At 43.4% G+C, this 21,766-nt stretch overlaps 1 protein-coding gene across 1 annotated transcript in view; it reads right to left on the minus strand.

Moving 5' to 3' along the window:
- Window positions 1–222: 222 nt before the first annotated feature.
- Window positions 223–21,766, minus strand: part of LOC121873179 — a 42,713-nt gene continuing 21,169 nt past the window's right edge. Inside the window, exons 2-5 of the mRNA XM_042376514.1 lie at window positions 13,247–13,382; window positions 8,861–10,124; window positions 8,100–8,275; window positions 223–1,031 (exon numbers count right to left, since the gene is read on the minus strand). Coding sequence (XP_042232448.1) covers window positions 869–1,031; window positions 8,100–8,275; window positions 8,861–10,124; window positions 13,247–13,382 — 1,739 coding nt within the window. The 3' untranslated portion in view covers window positions 223–868. The remainder of the gene's footprint in view (window positions 1,032–8,099; window positions 8,276–8,860; window positions 10,125–13,246; window positions 13,383–21,766) is intronic.

The following is a 21,766-nucleotide window of genomic DNA, read 5'->3' on the forward strand; positions in this document are numbered from 1 at the left end:
AAATAAAAGCTTTGATACTGTATGTATTATAAAAGTTGAACATTCAGGCCTTTATAAGAAAATATACAATACATATACTGTAGACACTATTTTCTTCCTTTAATATATATATATATATATATATATATATATATATATATATATATATATATATATATATATATATATATATATATATATATATATATATATATATATATATATATATATATATATATCAGAAACAACTGGAGACATCTTATAAATACCTTAAAACTGTGAATACAATATATATCTCAGGTAATATAAATAACATTAACGATAGCTCAAACAATATACAGCAGCGATTCCTAAATAGGGGTAAATTACCCTAGCCAACTGTCGTGAAAGAAGAGAACGAAAAGATCTTGAATGTGTGACACTGGTCTTGAAAGTTCTGGAAGGCCTGTATTAGGATGTCTTGTTTCTGGAAGATTTGCCCTGGATGGCCTAACTCTGGAAGATCTGCCCTGAATGCCCTAACTCTGGAAGATCTGCCCTGAATGCCCTAACTCTGCAAGATTTGCCCTGGATGGCCTAACTCTGGACGACTTGCCTCCGGATGCCCTAACTCTGCAAGATCTGCCCTGGATGGCCTAACTCTGGACGACTTGCCTCTGGATGCCCTAACTCTGAAAGATCTACTCTGGGTGTCCTAACTCTGGAAGATCTTCCCATAGATACTCGAATGCCCGAACTATGAAGTCCTGTCACAACACGATCCACAATTGATCATGTTCGTCACACTGAAGTTCCAGGACGAAGGAAAAAGGAAATGGACTACTGAAGTCTTTCATCTAAAAGACCTGGCCCTTACTCTTGGACTTCAAACGTGCTACCGCAAGACTTCTTAACTCTCGAAAGCGTCCCCCTGGACGCCTTGGTACCCTACGTCGTCACATCGAGGGGAAATAGCATTACAATGGACGTCTTTGCCCTCCAGCATCTGCGCCTGGATCTTATCAACCATAGTAGCACTGTCCTCCTCCCCGAACAGCTGGGCCAAACTTGTCCTGTAGAAAAATGGTAGTTTGATCAGTAAGGAGGGAAGTAAATGGTTGTCAGGAAAAAGAGAACAAAATTAGTAGTTAGGGAAAGTGACTATCTTATAGTTACAGGAGGGAGAAAAGAAGTTGATCTTTTAGTGAGAACTTCGTGAGTAATGTCCGGAGGTTTAAGGGTTTGTGATTGGATATTTTATAAAGCTCACAAGGCACTACTTGTATGTATATTATGTATGCTGTATTATATATTATGTATGTATATTATGTATGTGCTCCATTTATATACATTATTTATTCAGCCTAGCTAGCAGCGTGTGGCAATGTAATTACCATGTCCCACATGCTTAATTAATGTGCCTGGCGACATATGGAAGCTGTTTATGTATCACTTACCATACGTCGCCTAGAGAGCAGTTGACCTCCAGACAGAGTAAGGAGCGCTAACCCCCTTGTGTACATATCTCTTATCCAGTAAATAGAACCTACGAAAACTATCCAGGCGTTTTTGTTCGCTCCTGTAGATAGAATTTGATACCCAGAACACGTACATGGCGCAGTGTGTACTTTTACTGGATAATTACGAGTGAAAGTGTAAAGTTCGTGGGAAGCCGGCTTATGGACTCGTCCTCTGCGTCAACCGCAGCTCCTCCAAGAATTTATAGCAACTTTGAGCAGTGTCAGTGACAGTGATTTTCTGTGAAGTGTTTAGTGCATTGTGTGTTTCGTGCCATAAATGTGTGACCTTGTTCTAAAGGATTCCCAAGGTACAAGGCATATCCTGGGCATTAGTAAGGAGTAAAGTTTTTCGCATCCTCCTCTCGCCATGCCTGGAGGGTAACTGACACCAGTCGTCGTTTCCACCCCCCCTCACAGCTCGAGGAGAGTGCTCTCGCCCGCCCAGCACACACACATACACACACACTGACTGCGGCTATCCCTCTATATATATTTTATATATATAATCTACTTATCTGTGTATTTAATTAATTTTTTGTCTGAGATCTTGTTGATACGATGGGCTGACCGGTCAACACTGATTTAAGACACAGTACACAGATGACGTAGTTATGTCTCGTGCCTTACGCAGTCGTGGAGCCAACGCCCGGATGAGTCAATCGGATGACAGCTCTACAGAGATGGATGACCAGGCTGACCATGACGCTCCAGCTTCCACCACATCGTGCAGCCCTTCACCTCGATATTCAGCATTGTCGCCAGATATAATTGCATTAATGAAGTTTATGAGAGATGAACGGCGTCACGACTTTGCTAAAAGACGTGTGGAGGACGAAGAAAGAAGACAAGCAGCAGCAGAAAGAGACCACCAACGGAGATTGGAAGACAGTGCACGGTTTCAAGCCTTGATATCTCGCCTCACTGTTAACCAAGCCCCTGATTCTAACACTGCCTCGGTATTGACTGGTTCAGATACCTCATCAATGCTTCCTTCACGCCCCCCAGCCCCACCTAAAGCGGCAGCTCAAACACCGCCCATCTTGAAGCCTGATGTGAATTTCCAGACTTTTCGTGAATGGCGGCGACGGTGGACTGATTATGCTACAATGGTGGATCTCCAGAGTTTGTCACAGCCTAAACAACTCATTCAGCTGCGTATGTGCCTGTCCTTGGAAACTCAGCGTGTCTTGGAACATACGTTGCAGGTACCTCCGACCTCTTCTTTGTCTGTAGAGGAGGTACTGGACATTCTACAACGGCACATCAAAGGACAGCAGAATGAAGCTCTGCGCAGGAGGGAATTGTTTAGCTGCAGACAGATGGAGGGCGAGACTTTTGACGCCTCTTATGTACGACTCAAGAGAGCCTCGGAAGAGGTAGATATATGCCTAGGCCACCACCAGCAGTGCGAGGAGACCCAGTTGAAGCAGGTGATCCTGATGGGTGTTAAGGACGAGGAACTTGTCCAACGCCTCACCTCCCTCGACTCTTCCTCTTCTCTTAAGGATGTGTTGACGATATGTCGCTCCTATGAGGCTGCCAGGTGTGCCACCTCTGCCATCCGAGCTCCCCCTACAGTTGTACGCGCTGTGTCCCGGTACAAGAAGGACAAGAAGTCTGCTCCTACGCCTTCGCCCACCACGTCCACGCCTGGTTCATTTTGTAACAACTGTGGTAAGCAGCACGGAACACAGGTGTGTCCAGCTGCTGAGTCTACCTGCAACAGTTGTGACCGTAAGGGCCACTGGTCACTCACAGTACGGTGCCCAGCTAAACGCGTCCAGTGCAATGTGTGCAGTCGTCTGGGCCACTATGACAAGTGTTGCCTTACCAACAAACCCAAGGGACAGCGTCGGCAGAAGCTTCAGCGCCCTTCCACCAGTGAGGGCCGCCCACAGTCTTCCAATCAGAAGCATGACGACCCTGGACAACGCTCGAGCCATATTAGGAATGTGTGCTCCCCCCCGCGTCCCAGGACCAAAGTCCCCCAGTACATCAGTGTCATCGTGACCTACGGCAGTGTGTCATCCCGTCTTCAGATGTTGTCCGACACCGGCGCTGATGCTACAGCCATCGGTCCCCAGCATTTGCAATGCTTGTGGCTCTCTCCAAGTGATGTAGGACCGCCCCCCAAGGATCTCCGCTTCACGGCAGATGGTTCACAGATGGCCTCAGCCCTAGGTTCACTCCAAGCACAAGTCACCTTTGGCAACAGGTCGTGTCAAGCCTGGATTGATGTGCATAACGGTGTCCCGACTCCTTTGCTGTCCTACAGACATTGTCAAGAGTTGGCCATCATCTCCCAGGGCTTCCCCAAACCTATTTTCGAGGTAAAACACGCCAACAGGGTGCAAGAAGGGAGCAGCAACGACCCTGCTGCCGCCCTACCCCTGCCTCTTGCCAGTGACACCTCTCCTTCGGATGCTCGGAAGTACTTCCTGAAGGAATTCAGCGACGTTCTGGTTACCAAGTCCGCTCTGGAATCCAAGCCTCTCAAGAAGATGGTAGGTCCCCCCATGAGGATCCACCTGAGGGACGACGCGAAGCCGTTCGCTATCTACACCCCTCGACTGGTCCCCCTGGCCTTCCGCGAGGCGGTCAAAAACGAGCTGGACTCCATGGTCGCCCAAGAAATTATTGCACCAGCCGGTGATGACCCGTCTCCATGGTGTCACCCTATGGTAGTCGTCGCAAAACCCAAAGGTGGTGTTCGGATCACCACTGAACTCTCCAAGCTCAACAGCCAGGTGTCTCGTCCTGCGCACCCTTCTCCCACGCCCTTTGCAGCTATACGCAGTGTGAACCCGAAGGCGCACTTCTTCACGACGATGGACACCCTGTGTGGATACTGGCAGATAGAGCTTGCCGAAGAAGACCGACCACTTACAACTTTCATCACCCCGCATGGACGTTACAGTTATTGCCGTGGCCCCATGGGATTCGCTGCTACAGGAGACGCTTTCTGTCTTCAAGGTGATATGGCTCTACAAGGTCTGGCAAACTGCGTGAAAGTGGTCGACGACATACTCGTGTACGATGAGGATTACATGGATCACCTCTGCCGTATCTACGAGGTACTCAACAGGTGCTGGAAGCACGGCATCAACCTAAATGCCGACAAGTTTGTTCTGGCCAGCTCTTCAGTGGACTTTTGTGGGTACACCCTCTCAGGGAATGGTATCGCAGCTGACACGGAAAAGGCCCGCGCCATCACGGATTTTCCCACCCCTGCTAACCTCACCGACTTGAGGTCCTTCATCAGTCTCGTCAACCAGTTAGCAGAGTTTTCGTCGGACATCTCCGCAGCTGCCCAACCACTTCGCCCCCTAATGAGCCCCAAGAGGACATTCCTGTGGACCCCCGACTACGACAAGGCCTTCCAGCAAGTGAAACAGGCCCTGTCTAGTCCACCTGTCCTCGCCACGTTTGACCCAGCCTTGCCGACGGTTCTGCAGACAGATGCCTCACGCTTGTACGGCGTGGGATACGCCCTACTGCAGGATCATGGTGGAGGGCAGTTCCGGCTCGTCCAGTGTGGCTCGCGTTTCCTCTCTGACACCGAGACGCGCTACGCCACTATTGAGTTAGAGCTGTTGGCTGTGGTTTGGGCGATGTCCAAGTGCAGGTTTTACCTTATAGGCCTGCAACACTTTCACCTATTGACCGACCATCGCCCGCTTGTCCCGATCCTCAACCACTACACGCTGGACGCCGTTGAGGACCCTCGCCTCCAGCGTCTGAAAGAGAAGCTCTCGGCGTACGTCTTCACAGCAGTGTGGCGTGCTGGTAAGGAGCTCTGCATCCCTGATGCCTTATCCCGCTCTCCTGTCAGCCACCCTACTCCAGAAGACCATGTGCTCGACGCCGACCTCGCTCTTTCCGTCAGGACTGTGGTCACTCTACACGTCGTCCAATCCCTTCGTTCGGGCCTGTCACCAGATGACGACAAGGCAATGGAGGACCTTCGAACAGCAGCCCGAGATGACCCTTCCTACGTCCGACTCGTCGAGTGTGTGAGGAATGGATTTCCTAGCAACCGCTACGACCTTCACAACACCCTGCTCCCATATTGGAAACTCCGCGATGAACTCTACTGCAACGGAGACCTTGTTCTGTACGGAGCACGTGTAGTTGTCCCTGCTGCCTCACGTCCCCACGTCTTGGCTCGCCTTCACGACAGTCACCGTGGAGCTGAGGCCACCAAACGACGTGCACGACAGACTGTGTTCTGGCCCGGTATCAACTCCGACATCTCCAATGTTGTCCGTGCGTGTGAGCCCTGCCAAGTATTACAACCCAGCCAGCAGCAGGAACCTTTCATGAGTGACGACAACCCCACCCGCCCCTTTGAGTCTGTGTCGGCCGACTTTTTCTCTGTGTCAGGAAAGTCCTTCCTTGTTATAAGAACATAAGAACATAAGAAAATAAGGAGTCTGCAATAGGCCGGTTAGCCTGTGCATGGCAGCTCCTGTCGAGAGTTACTACCACTCTCCATCATCCATGAATCTATCTAGCCTCCTTTTGAAACTTTCCAGAGTTCCCGCACTTACTACAAAGTTGCTAAGCTTGTTCCACTCGTCCACCACCCTATTTGTGAACCAGTTTCTTCCTATCTCCCTCCTAAACCTAAACTTATCCAACTTGAATCCGTTGCTCCGAGTCCTATCCTGCTCGGATATTATAAGAACTTTATCTATATCCCCTTTATTGATTCCTTTCACCCACTTAAATACTTCTATCATATCTCCCCGCACTCTTCGTCTTTCTAGGGAATGCAAGTTAAGTTTCTTTAACCTATCCTGATATGGAAGGTTTCTAAGTCCCTGAATCATTTTTGTCATTCTTCGCTGCACCGACTCTAGTGAATTTATATCCATTCTATAATAGGGGCACCAGAACTGAACCGCATAATCGAGGTGCGGCCTAACTAGCGCAAGATATAGTTGCAATAAGACCTCTGCACTCTTGTTACTTACACTTCTGGATATAAAACCCAATACTCTGTTTGCCTTATTTCGAACATTAACGCACTGTTTTCTAGGCCGTAGGTCCGGGCTTACAAGTACCCCTAGGCCTCTTTCACAAGTCATCAAGTGCGGTAATGACACGACGTCTGCCGCCACCATCAGCAAGTTTCGCCACTACTTCCGTGACGTGGGCGTTCCTGTATGCCTGCGAACCGACGGAGGGCCTCAGTTCACAAGCCGGGACTTTGCTGTGTCCCTTGACCAATAGGGAGTCCGGCATGTGTTTTCATCGCCCCGTTACCCGCAGTCCAACGGCCACGCTGAGGCTGCTGTCAAATCCTTGAAGCACCTCATCCTTAAGGTGGCCCCTTCTGGGAATATTGACTGCGAGGCCTTCGACCGGGGTCTTCTTGAACTCCGCAACACACCTAACTACACCGGACGCTCCCCTGCCCAGGTTTTGTATGGACGCCCCCTTCGCTCTTGTGTCCCTGCTCACCCTCCATCCTTCTCCAAGGAGTGGCAGGCCAAGACAGAGGATTGTGATCGCCGAGCCGCCGAACGTGTTCAAGACGTCGTCGCCCGCTACAACGACCACGCCCGTTCTCTCCCCAGGTTGAGTGTCGGCACCCAAGTCCGTGTTCAGGACCCGACCTCCCTACGTTGGGACAAAGTGGGCGTAGTCATAGGTCTCGGTAGGTCACGGGACTACCAGGTGCGGTTACCCAGTGGTCGTGTGTGGTGGAGGAACCGCCGTTTTCTCCGCCCAGTAACAATGCCTTCTGCTGACCCCGCCACCAGTGTTGAGTCCCATACCCTTCCCAGTGATCAAGTCCCTCGACGCTCAGAACGGATCCAAAAAAAAAGGTCCACTCAAGACTTTGCTATGAGCGTATAGGGGGGAGGGAGGTGTATGTATATTATGTATGCTGTATTATATATTATGTATGTATATTATGTATGTGCTCCATTTATATACATTATTTATTCAGCCTAGCTAGCAGCGTGTGGCAATGTAATTACCATGTCCCACATACTTAATTAATGTGCCTGGCGACATATGGAAGCTGTTTATGTATCACTTACCATACGTCGCCTAGGGAGCAGTTGACCTCCGGACAGAGTAAGGAGCGCTACCCCCCTTGTGTACATATCTTTTATCCAGTAAATAGAACCTACGAAAACTATCCAGGTGTTTGTGTTCGCTCCTGTAGATAGAATTTGATACCCAGAACACGAACACTACCAGATGATCCTATTAAGTAGTTTTAGTAGTTTGTGGTCGATAGAGAGACTAATAAGAAAATTTCTGAGTTTTTAGGATTTTTTTTTTAATATTTCATAAGACTTACGAGAATTGATGCATCATTTAGGAGCTCGTGAGTATGGGTCATGGGGTAATGGCAGGTGGACTCATGGATAGGTTGAGGGACACAAAAAGACTTACACAAAGATATAGGACTTATAGAAGGACAAGGGAACTTGTAAAAAGACAAAGGACTTACACAAAGATAGAGGGACGTGTACAAAAACAAATGGACTTAAACAAAGGCAAAATGACTTACTCAATGACTGACGGAACAAGGACAGAGGGACGTAGACAGAGTGACCCATAGAAAGACAAAGAGAATTATTCAAATGGACGAGAACTTACAAAGCCAGTTGCTGGAGGATGGAGTCCGGAGTCATCATGGAGGTGCTGGTGGAGGTCACGTAGTCACACATGTATCTCTTCACACACGCGTGAGACAGACGGTCCACCTGGAAGCTTGACCACATCTTGTTGGCCGCAGAGCTGAAGTCTAGAGCTCCTTCCTCCTTCTGATCCTCCTGAAAGAGAAGTGTTAACCCACTGATAGCTCTCTCTCTCTCTCTCTCCAAATTCATTTGATGTGAGCAGAATATAAAATCATTGTGATTGTTAATATTAATTTGGCCTGGGTAAATTTATGATTTTTTATCATTATATATTTCTTTCAAATATATGCTCCTCCTTCCAGTTATTTCAGAGAACAAATTTAGCTGCAATGCATCGGAAATTTATTTGTTGTTTAATTATTTTTAGAAGAATTTTCTATGATATTTCTAATATTCTGTATTGTTTATACTAAATAAACTATGGGAAAAGCCTCGCCTTCTTCAGGCGTCCTTAGCAACCGTCAAGATTCATGCAAGTTGATTGGTTGTTGAGTCACATCTATGCAAGCAACCAGTTAATTTTTATGATCTGTGATGGGTGTCAGTGATATTAAGAATAGGCGGGGCTCTATTCAAAAGTGAATTTGGTCTGGGAAACGATACTTTTTGGTGTTCATTTAGCCCAGGGTAGATATACCTGACTGCTATACAATAACATAAACATTTAACCCAAAGATCCTCTCTAGGTTAGAGTCAGCGTAAGCGAGTACTACTTACCCTTCCAGAGCGTCCGTACAAGTTCTCGGTATTCTCCAGCCAGGTGTACAGGTTGCCTACCACGTCAGGAAGGTCAGACAGATCGAGGGCCAACGAGACGTCTGGTACTTCCCTCCTCCTTGCTGCCGCTGTGCTGGACAGTAGACGGTAGATGAGGTAGGCCAGGAATGTCGCAAAAGCCAGACCAGCCAAGAGCACGAAGGGGTCGAAACTCTGCATGTATCCGCCGCCGCCGCCGCCTCCATAGCCGCCGCCGCCACCGCCATAGCCGCCGGCACCGCCAGAGTGCCCATATCCACCTGATTTGTCGAGTCCGAGGTTGTAGCCCAACTGGCGGGATTCTGCTGTGAGCGTCTCGTTATCCCTAAGTGAGTCTGTGGGTAAGTCCAGGAGACCGAACACCTGATGGATCTCGAAGTCCTTGAAGCCCGAGGATCTCATGAGCTCTGTGACGAAGTCCAGCTCGGATAGATGAGTGAAGGCCTGACGATGTAGGATGTGACCAACCTTCCGTACCAACGCTATCATGAAGTTCCTACCCATCTGTTGACTACTGGAGGACGCGACGAACTTGAAGATAGGATGACTGTTTATGATATTTTCCTTGACGTCTTCCCACTTATGGGAGAGGAACCCTAGAAGACCATGATCGAAGGTGCCTTGCATTTGATTGAGAAAATGTACCTTGTCTCCCAAGGCGATGGCTTTGTCAAAGAAGGAAAAGGAGAACTTCTCGTTTTTGGTCTCCGGTGGGTACATCTGTTCCAAAATAGACTTCATATTCCCGAAGATGCCTTTTATCCTCGCCCAGTATTCCTCGGGGACGTCTTTCTCGCGACCCTGCACCTCACTCGTCTCATTAAAATCACCATCCTCAATATTTTTACCTCTGAGATTGTTGTTCATGCTGCTTCCCAGATCACCGTCGTTCAAGATATGGTCGTTCCCGATGTCGTTCCCCGAGACACTCTTTTGCGAGTCACTGATACTTGGCTGCCGCATATCCGCCTCAGAGAGTCCGTTTTCACTGGGCTGCTCCTGTCTCAGACCTTTACCGTATATCTCTGACAACTCTGAGTAAACATTGTCTGAGTTCACATCTGCGGCTGACGACGACCACCAGCCCAAACTCGACTGTGTTATTTGGGGTGCTGCCGTGGTGGTGGTGCCGGGTGTCATCGTGGTTGGTTCAAACGTAGGGAACTGTGGTATGACTGCTTCCCGAAACGACTCGCGAAGATTATATAGATCCCCAAGTTTGGACCTATTGAAACACATAACATGTTTTAGGGATAATTAAAATTTATCTTATTGTAATGAAATAAATAAATAAATAAATAAATATATATATATATTTATATATATATATATATATATATACATATATATATATATATATATATATATATATATATATATATATATATATATATATATATATATATATATATATATATATATATATATATATATATATATATATATATATATATATATATATATATATATATAGGCTTTGGCCGTGGGTTCGAATCCTGGCTGGTTGAGGATTATATATATATATATATATATATATATATATATATATATATATATATATATATATATATATATATATATATATATATATATATATATATTTCATAACTAATTTTCCATTCATATGTTGTCTATCATGCTTGAACTAACCAAAGAATAATTTATTTATTTTTCTTTAATTTTATTTCATTAACCCGACTCATAAATCACTGCATTTTTAATCAATTAATTTTCAAACTACATCAATGACACTTCTTACAAAAAATAAACTGAATCTTCCAAATATCTAACAGACCCTTCAATAACTGGACAACAAAATTTTGCTACTGGTGTAAATACATATGTTTTAGACTAAATCAAGTATGCTGATTTTGAATATAAACTCAGAATTTTCCCAGCCCGTCAGGATTTTAAGTTATACATATGATCCAGTTACACTGGGCTGCCTCGCACCAACCCAGCATAATTGGCTTAAGAACTGGATATTAAAGGTTTTAAATGTAATGTATACCTTTTAAGAATGCATCTAGTTTGGAATTTATTTCATGGTAATAATATCTACATCTTTTCAGGGTATAAACTAATATTTTGTCTGTATATTTTCAGGTTAGGCCTATGTTACTACAGACATTATGAACAGACGAGGCTGTGTGAATCACCCTGATAACTTTTGCTATATCTGTGGAAAATACACTCCACGTGACCAGTGCAAGAACCTTGTCAACAGAGTGAAAACTGCTTACAAGTATTATTTTGGATATAAAGTTGAAGACCAAGACAAGAGCTGGGCACCTCACGTTTGCTGCACCCTGTGTAATTCGGGGCTTACGCAGTGGTTGAATGGCAAAGGGAAGGGAATGCCTTTTGCTGTGCCAGTGGTATGGCGTGAGCCAACGAATCATCACTCTGACTGCTACTTTTGTTTGACAAAGATTGCTGGTTTCTCAAAGAAAAACAAATAAAAAATTGTTTATCCAGAATGTAAGTCTGCTCTGAAGCCGGTCCCCCATGACTTGGATTCGCCTGTGCCAGTTACCCTAGCAGCTGCTGCAGTTGAAAGCGATGACAACTCTGATGATGATGAGTGCGATGATGCTGATATGGATCAACTGTATGAATCTTAATCTGAGGAAATTAAGCCATTCCTGCAAAATGAAGAAGAGTTGAACGATCTGGTGAGAGACCTGTCATTGTCAAAGGAGAAAGCAGAAGTGTTGGGCTCCAAACTACATCAATGGAACCTCCTAAAGGAAGGTACCAAAATTTCCCTCTTTCTTGATCACCACACAAACTTAGCTGCCTTTTTTAAGATAGAAAATTATATTTGTTTCTGTACTAACGTTAATGGCCTCATGCATGAGCTACGAAAGAAACATGTGCCTCATGAATGGAGACTCTTCGTAGACTCCAGCAAACTGAACCTCAAAGCTTTGTTGTTACACAGAGTTAACAAAAAACCTTCTGTTCCTGTAGCTCATGCTGTCGGCATTAAGGAGACGTATGAGTCGATGGAAATCCTTCTGAAAGTGATTAATTACTCAGCTCATGAGTGGAACATTTGCGGTGATCTAAAGGTGATTTCTCTCCTCCTAGGACTGCATCTGGAGTACTCAAAACATATGAGCTTCTTGTGCCTATGGGACAACCGTGACGACAGCAATCATTATGCTGTAAAAGACTGGCCTGAAAGACATGAACACACAGTTGGCAGGTACAATGTGCAGCACAAGCCATTGGTAGACCCTCAGAAAGTCTACCTTCCACCGCTTCACATCAAACTCGGCCTTATGAAAAACTTTGTAAAGGCAATGGAACATGACGGTAGTGGCTTCCAGTATCTCAGAGAGGAGTTTGGCGCAGGGAAAACTGATGCTAAACTTAAAGCAGATCCGAGAACTGATGGATTATCGCGAGTTCAAAAATAAACTGAACCCACTTGAGTTTGCAGCATGGGAAGCATTTGTGTTGGTTGTGCAGAACTTTCTTGGGAGCCATAGAGCTGAACAGTATGCTGAATTAGTGGACAATATGCTAAAGGCCTATCAGCGAATGGGCTGTAGGATGTCTCTTAAATTGCACTTCTTGCATTCTTATCTTGATTTCTCTCCTTCTAATCTGGGTCAGGTAAGCGATGAGCATGGTGAAAGGTTCCACCAAGACATGTCGGTGATGGAAACTAGGTATCAAGGTCGGTTCAACCCAAACATGATGGGTGATTACTGCTGGCTCCTACAACGGGAGATCATTTCCACACACAAACGCAAGAGTAAGTGTCTCACATAACTTTGAACACTTCCGAGCGGTGCTTACGCTGAATATATTGAAATTAGCTTAGCATATCCTAATGTTTGTATTGGGGTCTTTTTCTGTAACTTGTTTATGTTCTTGAGTTGTATACTACGCATTATAAACGTGGAGATCAATCATTGTTATCTCAATATGATGTGAAAGTAATTACTAAGCACTGTTGTTAAATGTACAATGTGGCAATATACACTCATAAAGTGTCAAATATAGCTGCCGGGTATCATTAATACATATACATAACTTGAAACGTGATGTGATGGCTGAATTCTGACTTCAGATTTGAAATCAGCGGCCCAGATTTACTCAAGAACACCTGCGTTTCCCTGAATAGCAAACAAAAAAATTTGGGGATTGCCCAGTGAATTCTCCCTACAGAAGTGACCGGGGGAACCACTGTGGAGAAACAAGGGAGAACCAAACCAAACTTAACCTAACCTAACTAGACCTTCCACCTGAACACTCCCACCACTGAGAGACTGAACCACCACCCCCTTGAACAACTGAACACTCCCACCACTGAAAGGCTGAACCATCACCCACCTGAAGAGGCCTGCTGCGGCCCTTGAACCCTGAGCGGCCACTTGCTGTACTAACTTCTCTTGCAGGAGACCCACCATCATCACCACCATCAAGTAAGGAGGCAACCTGCACCTCCTGCCGTAGCAGCTGCTGTGTCCTGCAGGAGTGAAAGATGAATATGAATCTATCTGCATAATACAGCTCTATGAATACTAACTCTAACTGTCTGACCTACTGACTGATCGACAGACAGGACTAGTTGAATTATTTTGTCTGACTGAGGAACTGTTGTCTTATCCAGCTATTATTATTATTATTATTATTATTATTATTATTATTATTATTATTATTATTATTATTATTATTATTATTATTGTTATTATTATTAATATTAATATTATTATTATTATTATTATTATTATTATTATTATTATTATTATTATTATTATTATTGTCGTTGTTATTATTATTATTGTTATTATTATTATTATTATTATTATTATTGTCGTTATTATTATTATTATTATTATTGTCGTTATTATTATTATTATTATTATTTTCATTATTATTATTATTATTATTGTTATTATTATTATTATTATTATTATCGTTATTATTATTATTATTATTATTATTATTATTATTATTATTATTATTATCATTATTATTATTATTATTATTATGATTATTATTATTATTATTATTATTATTATTATTAATATTATTATTATTATTATTATTATCGTTATTATTATGATTATTATTATTATTATTATTATTATTATTATTATTATTATTGTTATTATTATTATTATTTATTATTATTATTATTATTATTATTGTTATTATTGTTATTATTATTATTATTATTATTATTATTATTATTATTATTATTATTATTATTATTATTATTATTATTATTATTATTATTATTATTTCTGCTAGCTTAAGAGCGGATACCTCTAGATTACTTGACCTACAGCACAGTAAATCTTTAATTTGTTGTTAACATCTTCACTTTTATTATTTTATTTGACTAACTTCAAACGATTTATTCAACTCCGATGGGACCCTGTACAAAAATGGTTAATAATGGTTAATTGAATTTTCTGAAGAGACCTGTAAAGCTCTCTCTCTCTCTCTCTCTCTCTCTCTCTCTCTCTCTCTCTCTCCATAGCATTACATTTTTGTACCCACCAAGTTTCCATAAGACAATTTTCTGTTCTTATCCGAAAGTAAATAAATAGTTTTTCACCCAAATTTAAATTTTCGAAGAAGTAAAAAACCAGCAAAAAAATATCCAGTATAGTTTAAACAAATTATTACAAAAATTTTGAGATTTATATATGATGAACAATATAAAGTCCCCGAATGTTTTTTCTCCATCACAAGAAGTTGGGATTGCCTGAAGATTAGGCCTCCCAGCTTACTGCACCTGATGGTCTAAACAGGGTTCCTACTCTAAACTAATCTAACCTTGTATTGTATTTTTTGTATTTTCGCCTTCATGCTGTGCTATCATTTAATACCCCATAAGTCAACTAGTTCGATGCATTCACCTTACATCTTTAGTTTACGGGTACAGTATTATCAGTGTAAAAACATCTGGTAATCGCCTTTGTTTTTCTTAGGCTACGTTACGTTACGTTACGTTACGTTACGTTAGTGCAGTCTGTTGTTATCTTGGAAAGTGATAAAAGAATTCCTAAGCTATTTATCCAAGCCAAGACGTTACCCAGTACAATCCCTTTATGGCCTGACTAGGGAGGGGGTCTTTTGACCCACATGGCTCCCCAACGGCCGCCTCCACCCTCAGGACTAGTGAAGGGTTACGGAAGAATGACTCTGTTTTTATCATCTACCGTTACGCTGCTCAGAGAGGACACAAGGCTCTAACGCCCCCCAAAAGGCGCCAGTCATAAATAACTGTGTTCTAATGAGGCCTTTTATTCATCTGATAGATTTCCTGTTAGTCTGATCGTGTTGTTTGTTGTTATTGCTGTTGCTGTTAATGTTTATTGTTGTTGTTGTTGTTATCGTCGTTTGTTTTTGCTCTTGTTTGTTATCGTTATAGTTTGTTCATGTTGTTTTTTGTTGTTTGTTGTTGTCGTCGTTGTTGCTGTTGTTGCTGTTGTTGTTATTGTTGTTGTTGTTGTTCGTTAGTTTGTTGGTGCGGTTTGTTGTTATTGCAGTTGCTGTTTATGTTTGTTTGTTGTTGTTGTTATTATTATTGATGTTGTTGCTTGTTGTTTGTTATAATTGTCGCCTACATATGTCATCACTTGGAGTTATCGCCACGTAGTTAAAATTTAAATTGAAATATTTTGTTGGATCACGTGAAGATTAGGCATCCTAACTTATTTCACGTAATGATCAATCAGCCTAAATAAAGCTACCTGGAAGAGTTGGGTTAGGTTAGGTCAGGTCAGGTCAGGTTAGGTAAGATTTGGTTAGCGTTAGGGTGTCTAATCATCAGGAGAAATAAGCTAGATGCCTAATATTTACGTAATCAGATACAACAATATTAACATGACTGAAGTCTTTCGAGTATTACAGCTGTCTTGAAAGAAATGGTTCTTTTGTTGATCGATACCTCGTGAAAATTTGTAACTACTCTGTGTACGCAAAAGGGGCTCATGCCTCTACCTACTAACCTCAAATTCCACCTGGAGGACCGTCAGTAAATATTACCAGGGTGCTGCCTCATCTACCTCCACGTTGTCCACCAATCGACCCTCAAACACCTCAACTTTGTCATAATATCCGGTTAGTTAAGGTAAACACACACACACAGCTGCTCCGTCTTTATTTTCACGGGTGGGTTACTCCCCTGATATATGGACCAACCGAGGGATTAAAAGAGGAGGGGGAGGAGCAGAAGGAGGAAAATAATGAAAGCGGCATGATAACAGGAGCTTAAAAAAATAATATATTGGTTTGACATCAGATTAATTTTGCCACATTATTCATCAGCTGCTTTTGATAGGATGTAACGTGACATAATATATTCTGCATAATTTTCTATATAAAGACAAGATGGAAATTACGATTCATTGTATAAACCATCAGATAATAATATACGCAATTTAGTTCTGTCAAACAGAGAAAACCTCATGATTAATGTCGAGGTAGGGAACGAACTAGCTAACAGCGATCACAAAGAAGTGAGATTTTAAGTGGAACTTAATATCAGCCACCAAGGAAAATTCCATTAAAGTCCCAGATTTCAGAAGGACAAACTATGATAGGTTGAAAAGGCAGCTGAGAGAATGAGTATGACGCTTGGGGGTGAATTACATGATCTCACGTGAGGTGACCTGACACAATGTACCCACAGAGGGCGACCTCACTTTACCTGGTGACCTGACAACGATAACCACACAAAATATGAGGTTGATGATGACCTGATCACGAGATCTGAGGTTGACGAGTTCCACAGCAGTTTAAATAATGAATTACTTAATGCACAAATGCATCACTATATAACAGGAGACAAGATTGGACCAATACAGTCAGTATCATGAAAATTGTTGCTGATCTGACTTTCTGCCTCATTTACACACAATTGCAGGGTCTCAATTGTTTCTCGTACCATTGGTTGGTGATACGGAGGGACGAGAGCATTAGCTCTGAGGGTACAGGAAGGGTACAGTACAAGGTAAAGTTCAGAAGTGGGAAATATAGGAGGTTGACAGCAGGTGGGCTATCACAACACAACATACATATATTGTTTCTCACTCTTGATATTTGTTTTAATTTTTCTTATTTTTTATGGTTCTTTATTATTATTATTATTATTATTATTATTACATTTTGGCCCCCAGGCCCCGATGTGGGTCAGTGACTTGTGCCCGAGTGGGCTAATCCCTGTAAAAAAAAAAAAAACTGCGAGCTAACGGATAACGGCAGAGAAATGAGCAATAACTTGAACAGATATTTTTCAACAGTTTTCACCACTGAAAATTTAAACATAATACCCGAAGCACCGACTATATACAGAGATAGTGAAGAAAATAGATTAAGCGAGATAGTAGTGACTAGTAACGATGTTAGTAAGCAAATAGACAAGCTAAAGCTCTAATAAGTCACCAGGTCATGATGAGATATTTGTCAGAGTATTAAAAGAATGTAAGAAAGAGCTTAGTATACCCTTAGCAAATTTGTTTACCATGTCCTTAAAAACGGGTGTAGTACCAGAATCCTGGAGGATAGCGAATAAGATACTATCCTCTAACTACCGTCCAATCGGTTTAACATCAATTGTAGGCAAATTGCTGGAAGCAATAATTTCAAACTCTATTCAAAATCACCTGGAGAAGCACAAGTTGATCAATGATTCCCAACACGGTTTCACAAGTGGGCGTTCATATCTGACTAATCTATTAACATTCTTTTCAACTGTTTTCAAATCAGTGGATGTCGGGCACTATTATGATTATGGTATACCTCGACTTTAGCAAAGCCTTCGACAGAATCTCCCACGAAAGACTAATACGAAAAGTGGAGGCTCACATAATTGGAGGAGATATTCTAAAATGGATTGGGGCGTGGTTACAGGACAGGAAACAGCGAGCAATCATTACCGGCACTATATCTGATTGGGATAACGCCTTTAGTGGAGTACTCCAAGGCTCAGTACTTGGACCATTACTATTTATTATATTAAAAAACGACATAGATATAGGCATAGGCAGCAACATAAGTAAATTTGCTGATGATACTAAAGAGAGCACGTAATGAAATTTGACGAGGACTCTGCAAAACTACAGAAAAATCTAAAAAAAAAATTTTCAGTCTGATAAATGGCAGATAAAATTTAATGTGGACAAATGTAAAGTACTTAGTCTAGGAGATGTAAACAGAGAAAGCAGATAGCAGATGAACAACGTTGTTATAGAGAAAGCCAACTGTGAGAAAAATTTAGCAGTAATAATACGTAGGAGTCTTAAACTACGACAACAATATGTATTTGCTCAAAACAAGGCTAACAAAGTACTTGGGTTCATATAAAGGAGTGTTAGTTTCAAGACTAGCGAGGTTATCCTAAAACTATATCTTGCGCATGTGAGACCTCACTTGGATTACGCAGTTCGGTTTTGGTCACCTTACTACAGAATGGATATAGAATCCCAAGAAAGAATTCAGAGGAGAATGAGAAGACTAATCCTGGACATTAGGAACCTTGAGTACAGAAACAGGTTAAAGCATCTTAATTTACACTCCCTCAAGAGACGTAGAGTGAGGAGCGATATGATCGAGTTGTATAAATCTAAGTCAGGGCTAAACAAATGTGATATAAAAAGGTATTCAACCAGAAGCAAACTCGTAACAATGGTTTTAAATTTGACAAATTTAGATTTAGGCGCGAGATAGGTAAATATTGGTTTAGAAACAGAGTAGTGGATGAGTGCAACACGTTGCCAAACATCATCATTAACACGAATACGCTGGAAAGCTGCATCATAGGTTGGATGGATATATGAGCGATAAAGGTTCGGTGTAAACGGGACTGCCCGGTATGGGCCAATAGGCCCGGTGCAATTTCTCCATTCTTATGTTCTTGGATGGCTGGGTGTAATGGTACAGTGCCTGCATTTCGGCACCTCAGCTACCCTGAGAAATTGGAGCGCCCGAACTTGCCTAGCTTATACTACAGACGGGTAAGGGGGGACCTAGTTGAGGTGTATAAGCATCTCAGGAGGCACTACTCAGTTGAGTGTCCTTACTTAGAGCTGGCGGACGTTCGCCCGACAAGGGGTCACAGCTCAAGATTGAAGAAGCCGCAAGTCCAGAAAACTGTGAGGGCAAACTTTTTCGGAGTGAGGGTTGTAAACTCTTGGAACAATCTACCAGAGAGCATTGTGAAGGCACCGAGTGTGAGCTCTTTCAAGACAAGACTTGACCAACGCTGGAGCGAGTTCAGGCACATTCAGGAGCCGGTGCATGCCCAGTAGGGAGTGACAGTTTGGCAAAAGTTTTCAAAATCTAATTGCTTGGGTTGGATTATTTGTCTATCGGCCACGCTAATTCCGAATATGTTTGAGTTTTTTACATCATTGCATTAGAAGGTTTGTGGATACTTTTGGGTTTGGCATGAAAAACGCGAAAAAACTGTAAATAATAAAGGGACTGGCAATGTGGCACAACCTGTTAAAATCAAGTTATTGAATTGGATTATTCGACTACTGTGTACACTGGTTCATAATATGCTATTGTTTTACAACTCAATGCGCTACAAATTATGCCGATATTTTTGCTGCAAGTCACCACATACGTATATTTCGAAAACCAGGGCCCAATATTACCAACGGCGTGGATAGATTCCGTGGAATGAATTCAGGACATTCCCGCTCATGGAACATTACCAAACTCCGTATATGTGCCAATGGCAGGCCAATGGCAATATTTACAGAGTTTGTTGAGGCTCCCTGGACGGGAATGCCCTGAATTTATTCCACGGAATCTATTCACGCCGTTGGTAATATTCGTCCCAGGGCTGATCAACGAATTCAGCCCAAGTAGCTTGACTTGGACAGTTAAGGACAAAATCTCAGTCCGTACTTTTGAATAAAATATTGTTCAATAGGTGGTGATATTGAAGTGCTGAAAGTTGTTTCTTCTGTGTTGTTTTGCAGTTAGTTCAAAGGGCCGCAACCAAGATGGGTCATCCTAAGATTAGTTAGTTCAAAGGGCACCAAGATGGGTCAGATTAGCAACACTCAGCTGCGCCAGGGTAACGATAAGGTGTTCGGGGTTCGGATGCCTCTGCCATCTAACAAGTTGCCTCTGAACAAGGAAGTTGGAAGTGCCCTGGCTTATGAAGCAGAAAACGAGAGGTTAAGGAGAAGAACAAATGCTTTTGATTATATGGATGCCACCAACAAGGTGACTGAGAAGGTACTGGATGTGTATAGGAAGGCCACTGTCCCCACTATCTCTGAAATCAGGGTGAAAATGAGAGTCCACGACCTGTGGAGGATGCGGAGGGAGACGATGATGATGAAGGGAAATGGACAGAAACAGAAAAGGAAGAAAACGAAGAACGGGAAGCTGAAGATGAGGTTCGAGGATATAGCTGAGAAGTTGTTTGATGTGGCAGACGACAGCAAAGTGCACGAACGAGAGAAAAGCTTCCTGGCAGCCCAGAGGAAACCGGGAAGGGAGGGCTGCATTGATGGCGTTGACAAAATTGTGACTGCCAAGCTGAAAGAAGAGAGGGAGAAGGAAGCGAAGAGGGCAAAGAAAAGGGCTGAGGAAGAGAGGAAAACTGAGAAGATGAGGTCAAAGAGTAAGGAGGAGATGGAGAGGATGTCGTGTAAAGTGTCGGCAGTGGATGACAGTGCTCAGGAAGAAGATAGTGATTATAAGGATGTCAATGACAATGAGTTCAAGGCTATGGTCGACAGGAGAGCAAGATCAGAGAAAAGGAAAAGGGAGAAAGAAGCCGAGGACAGGATCGGAGAAACTGCTGACAGGTTCAAGGTATCCAATGATGCAGTGGCTCACATCGCAAACACCATCAGAGCTGCAGACAACATCATAACTGAAGGGGACAAGTCTAAAGTGACTAACTGGAAGAAAGTGGAGAGAGTCAGGAAGAGGTCACGAGAACAGAAAAAAGAAAAGTTCAGGGGATTCAAGGTCAGAGGTCTCATGGTAGATGAGAGGATCAATGAGAACAAGATAGTGACTGGTGTAGGTGAGAAGAACCACAAGAGATTCGCCATGGAAAAGAGGGAAGACTGTGCAGTGATCGGCTTCCCTGGTGAGGAGTTCCTTGGTCACCTGGTCCCGGTGGGGGGAAAGGGGGTAGACCTGGCCACCAGCCTGCTGGCCTTCCTGGAGGAGCGCGGTATTGACACCACCGACCTCCTGGTTGTCCTTAGCGACGGTTGCAACAAACTGAGTGGCTATAATCACGGTTTCATCGCCGAGTTTGAAAGGCTGTTGGGACGGCCTCTCCTCCACATCCACTGCCTGATCCACAGTCTGGAGAAGCTCTTCGGCCATCTATTCAACCATTACGCTGGCCCAACCACTGGTCCCGCCTCCTGGAGTGGTGAGGAGGCTCGGAAGCTGACCGGCAACGTGTGGGACCTTCCGGTGGTTGAATTCGAGGCCGTCACCAACACCTACCTCAGGTCTCTCCTGGATGCCATCCCCTCCGTCGTCTGGGAGGAGTTCAGCTGGGACACCCGGTATCTGTTGGAGATGGCCAAGACGGTGGAGTCCGGCCACATTGAGGAGAGATGGGCCAGGGCACGGGCCGGAGCCATGACCAACGCCAGATGGCAAAACACGGAGAGCAGGGAGCTGAGGGCCTACATGAGCACCACCTCCCCCAGCGAGTCACAGAGACGGATGACCTCCTTCATCATCCTTATCTACGTGCCCTCCTTCCTGGAGATCAGGCAGAGGAATCTGCTACTGGAGGGCCCACGCCACCTCCTCGCCATCATCAACCGGGTGAGGACGTACTGCACCCTGGAGGAAGTGGAGCTGCTTACTCCATACCTCCAGTTCAACGGCTACTTCGGCCAG

Source organism: Homarus americanus, unplaced genomic scaffold (genome assembly GCF_018991925.1).
Source record: "Homarus americanus isolate GMGI-L3 unplaced genomic scaffold, GMGI_Hamer_2.0 scaffold32929, whole genome shotgun sequence".
NCBI lineage: Eukaryota > Metazoa > Arthropoda > Malacostraca > Decapoda > Nephropidae > Homarus > Homarus americanus.